Genomic DNA, 5,068 nt, shown 5'->3' on the forward strand with positions numbered 1-5,068 from the left:
GAGTGTTATCTTGGTTTAATAGCTTTTAATGGGGTTTAAGTCCTGCAAAGGTCGAGTTAAATTCTACTGTAGACATGACTCTATCATGCACAAAAATTCCGTTCAACCACAAGTTATTATGTTTACACATTACAAGCATAAATCATCATCAAAACAACTTGATTCAGGTACGTGCTTTCTTTATGAATTTCTGTTTCATACATAGCTTAGAAACGACATTTTTTTATATCCAGCTAATAAGTACCGAGGCCAGCTTTGCTGGCCCCGGTACAATAACGTGATTTAAGATGATATCATCACCTGCACCAAATTATACACAATTAGAATCTATCGATGTGATACACGTGAGTTGAAAATCACATCGATAGATTATAATTGTGTATAATTTGGTGCAGGTGATGATATCATCTTAAATCACGTTATTTATCTTATTGACATCATTTTTTTAAATGATAGCTGCATGTTCTTCACGTGACATCCATAAATCGCGTTTCATTACAATTGGTAATAGTTTCTTGATTAAAGCCATATTATAACATTTTCATACAAAATAGATTAGCATTTCTTTGCCATAAAATGTTAGTTTTTACTGTCAGATATATCCCTTTTATTTTTGAGCCGAACATACTGCAGTTACTGTCCGTTTTCCTATACACAATACACAGTGCTCTTTCCCATTGCGCGTGACCTTTACAAATAGCCCTACGTTAACAGTATGGGGATATGACTAGTTAACGTCGCTGTGTGAAAAATTACCGGCCAATATTAAAAGTACTCTTCTAAAGTTCTAGAAAATATAGTTTTTAACATGTCCTAAATTTTAGCTAATTTAGATGTTTGGAAATATTCGTACTTTGGTGTTTTAGTTAATGTTATAGGTAATAGTACATTGCCTAGTTAACGTCGCTGTGTGAAAAATAACCGGCCAATATTAAAAGTACTCTTCTAAAATTCTAGACAATATAGTTTTGTAACATGTCCTAAAATTTTAGCTAATTTAGGTGTTTGGAGAGGGTCGTACTTTTGTGTTTTAGGAAGGACATGTAAGGACAGATAACACCAAAAAAATGAAGAAATTATTTCCAAACCGTGTTAAGTCAAAAATCATTATGTTGCTCATTTTCAAGAATGCTGGTTTACAAAAAGCACGCCATTGTCTGATTTCGTGAACAAAGCACACATAACATTGTTTCCTTTCGTTTCCTTTATAATCGGTTACCCAACTGAAGCTATGAATACCAGCTTTATTGCGATATCGCACATGAAAACAGTCACTTGTGCACAACCAGAGAAGATCCGATTTAATCAGTTGAGCTGTTTCAATGAGTGTTATCTTGGTTTAATAGCTTTTAATGGGGTTAAGTCCTGCAAAGGTCGAGATGAATTCTACTGTAGACATGACTGCATCATGACAACTACGGCAGAGCAAAGAAAATTGGAATTTACTACCAGCGTATACGCCAATACGTACCACTCCTTCGGTCATGTTATGGTACGGTCCTTTGTTGTGTAGATCACCGTCGCGCACGCCGTGTACGTACTGTGTGTTATGAACATCGTGTATGCGTTCGTAATTCCATCGTAATAATAAAACGCTGATTCCGGCGTTTTATTCAAAATTTCGGATTTTGACAAAACTTACAGCACCTGGAGTCTTGATTTTTTCAGGGTATATTGGTTTAATAAAGTACAATATAATCGTGTAAAAAAATAATCTTAAAAAATCAGTGAGGGCGTCCTCCTCAGCAAATGTTATAATATGGCTTTAAGAGTGGGAAATTTCAGCTATACGTTTGCCACTTGTATGAAATAAATAATTAATAATTAAAAATTATTAGTATTATACAGGCATTATTTAAATAAAGCGCCTTTACCAAATAAGACCAAAACTCTGTACACATAAAGCTACATCGCTAACAGAGATAAAAAGCATAGCTGACACTATTAAAAGTGACACTTATTTATTTGTCCACTCTTAGAATTTTTAGGATTCATCACCTATATATAAAAAAAATTAGTGGCGAGATTTTGTTAACACTAGTTATTGCCCAGTTGTTATTTCTTTTCACAGTTATGTAGGGAACGCTTTTTCTTTTTCAAGTGTTGGTGGAGAAATTGTTTATTTTTTAGTGATTGTGGGAAAAGGTTTTTGGTTTATTGTTGCTCATGTACTGGGGGAAATTTGTTTTTTAAAACCTTCTAGGCTCCCCTGGTGTGTCCTTAATACAAAATAAGTTTCTATGAAAACGATGGTGTGAATATACACCTGTAATCACGATTGGTCCATGACAGGAATCGGTAGCCAGTGATATATTTTTACTGAGTTATTAAAGGGATATGACCCGATCGACAGCCTCAATGTAAGAATAAAAACAGAACGTGAAATATCGGAATACGCCCCTTCAATAGAATACGATAATTTGAAATCCTATTTAAATTGGACTATTATTTTGCGGACATATGATTGTTTGTTTTATTGTTGCTCAATTTGCAGAATCAAGCATCTTGACTTCAGCAAGGTCAAATGATGAAGTTGTGGCGTCCACACAAAGAGCAAGCACGTTGCTATTAACATCGAAAGGTTCCTCATTATCTCAAGAAAATAAGATGACTTCAAGTCAAATAGGTATGTTCTCGCTTTTATCATTTGATACAACTTAAACAATAAATGATCTTCAAGAATCTCTGACTACCCATTAAAAACTAAACACTACATGACCTCTACAACTTCATTTAATACTTAAAGACATGTTTTGTAATAATAGTTGTAGTTGGTAGAATATACATCAATTGCATTCGCAAGTGAAGATAACACACTGGCGCGCACCCTGCGCGCACCCTGCACCCACACCCCACACAGGTTCCTAATATACTACTGAACTAGCTTCAATTTAATGACCAAGAGTCTATAGTTGAATGACGACGGATTTCGATCGCAGTTCTGCAAATCCTAATGACTGATTTGTTTCTTTCTCCAAAGTTATTATTGGTAGCAGCGGAGGTGGTGGTGTTCTTTTGATTATACTGATATTACTTGTCTGCATACTTAAAAGGTAAGATGCTTTGCAGAAAAAAACAAGTGAAACATGAACTTATCTGAGTTTTTAAAGACCAAACAATCCCTTATGGATCGACACATTTAAACTCCAATAGTATTTTTAATAACTAATTCCGGATTTTTCCCGCACATTAGGCTCCGCTGTGGTGGTACTTATCCCATGAGCTTATTTCGCTACATTCTAAATTGATCCGCCTAATGGCATAACTATTAATATATAATACCTATTGAGTACAAACAAGTTAACAACAAGATTTAACCAAGTAATAAGGTACATGGCTAGTCCGAATCTAAATTACACTTTGCAAGTCCGACACGCCGCTAGTCTGAAAATGAAAACCACGTGTCGGTACACCCCGTAAGGCACACAGCAACCAATGTTTCAGGTCAAGAACTTGTATTCTGCCATATTGGTCCAGTACATGTTCTTGCTACTGGTAAGACGAAGTCCAGCACTACCTGTCGCACAGGGGGTGTGGAGGGATATCGTGCTGGCAGCTGGCCACCCTACCATGGTAGCTCATGGTTGCACATACCTCAGTGGTTATTGCAGAAGCGTCCACGTAGCGATCCCTGGTAGATTTTCTGATCAGTTCAATTTTGTAGCCCAGTACAACTGCACTATGGTGTATGTTGTATATACGCAAGAAGAAGAAGTTATCGATCACAATCTGATATCAGTATACATGGTAAGCTGCAAAATTGTCAAGAAAAATTGAATGTCAAATCCACATGGTAATGTACTTTCTATTTTGATGACTATTACTCCTATATCAAATCCTTCATAGGAACTCAGAACGGAAGCGTGAGAGGCAACAAGCAGAATCAATTCCGACATCAAATAGACCAACTAGTCTATTGGACCGCACCTCAGAAGATCCTACAGCAGAAAACACGTACCAAGAAACCGCTCTGCATACATCACCAAACCAAAACAATCAACGAAATGACCAAGAACCTGATTTATCATATGCCTACGCGTCTGTGTCAATAAATCGGCCACAGTTCCGTGATCCGTCAAGTAATGATCACCAAAGGAATGAAGACGCACCAAGTACGCATGATCCTGAATTGGCACTTGAAGAGTCATATGAATACGCTACTGTGACAAAGAACCACAATATCTCACCAAATTACCCCGATGAACGAAATCGAAATGAAGACACACCATCTACATCTCGTACACATGGTGATCGTGGGCAGGGACCTGAGGTAACATACGACTATGCTTCTGTGCCAATAAGCAGGCCCAAACAAGTAAACGAAAGCAATCAACAAAATGGAAATATCAATACACAAAGCAAACGGGATGGTTCTGGACAGGCACCTGAAGAAGCCTATTCCTACGCCACTGTGCCAATTCACAGGCCAAATGGCTCTGAACAGAAACTAGTAATTGGTGACAGAAGCGAAGATGAAGAGGAAGGGTGGATGGATAATAGTATTTATGACATAACGGAAGGAAATGATGCCGATAACAAAAATGAAACAGAGGGATGGGAAGAGAATACAGTATATGTTTCCTCAGACCGATGACTTTATGATACTTGCTGATTTTGTTTTTAAAGACATCTTCATCTTGGTACTACTTTTGGCATTGTTAGAAAGAAATCGTACATTTTCGTTATTGTAATAATTGATTACCTTGTGAACATATCTTTGTGTATTTCTAAGATGAGTATCTCTATTCTAACGTCGCTGTTTTTGTTTAAAACAATTCTGAACATGTGATATTCATCCGATGTTTTGCACGTACACACACTGGTCAAAGGTATTGCAACATCGCTGAAACAAAAAGAATTGTAAGTTGACCATTCACCCAATATCATGTCGACTTCACATTTACGTACTATATAAAGGGTGTAACAATAAAATTTATACAATTGCATTTTGACTTCTCGGGAAAAAACTGAAAGACTTGTGGCACAAATGTTATAAGCAATACAATCAGTGATATCTTGGCTAAAAGAAGACGGTTAGTTGGTTTCTTTACTAGCTTGGGTTCAAAAG

The 5,068-nt window shown here is 36.7% G+C and overlaps 1 protein-coding gene across 1 annotated transcript; it reads left to right on the plus strand.

The window, feature by feature from the left end:
- Window positions 1–2,496: 2,496 nt before the first annotated feature.
- On the plus strand, window positions 2,497–4,803 carry LOC140158325 (uncharacterized). Its single transcript, XM_072181421.1, has 3 exons — window positions 2,497–2,626; window positions 2,981–3,053; window positions 3,847–4,803. Exons 1-3 carry the CDS (start codon window positions 2,608–2,610, stop codon window positions 4,592–4,594), a joined length of 840 nt encoding a protein of 279 aa, XP_072037522.1. The 5' UTR covers window positions 2,497–2,607; the 3' UTR covers window positions 4,595–4,803.
- Window positions 4,804–5,068: the final 265 nt, after the last annotated feature.

Source organism: Amphiura filiformis, chromosome 8 (genome assembly GCF_039555335.1).
Source record: "Amphiura filiformis chromosome 8, Afil_fr2py, whole genome shotgun sequence".
Lineage (NCBI taxonomy): Eukaryota > Metazoa > Echinodermata > Ophiuroidea > Amphilepidida > Amphiuridae > Amphiura > Amphiura filiformis.

Coding starts and splice junctions, on each gene's coding strand:
- LOC140158325 (XM_072181421.1), top strand. Junction 3,054..3,846: donor CTTGTCTGCATACTTAAAAG/GTAAGATGCTTT, acceptor AATCCTTCATAG/GAACTCAGAACGGAAGCGTG.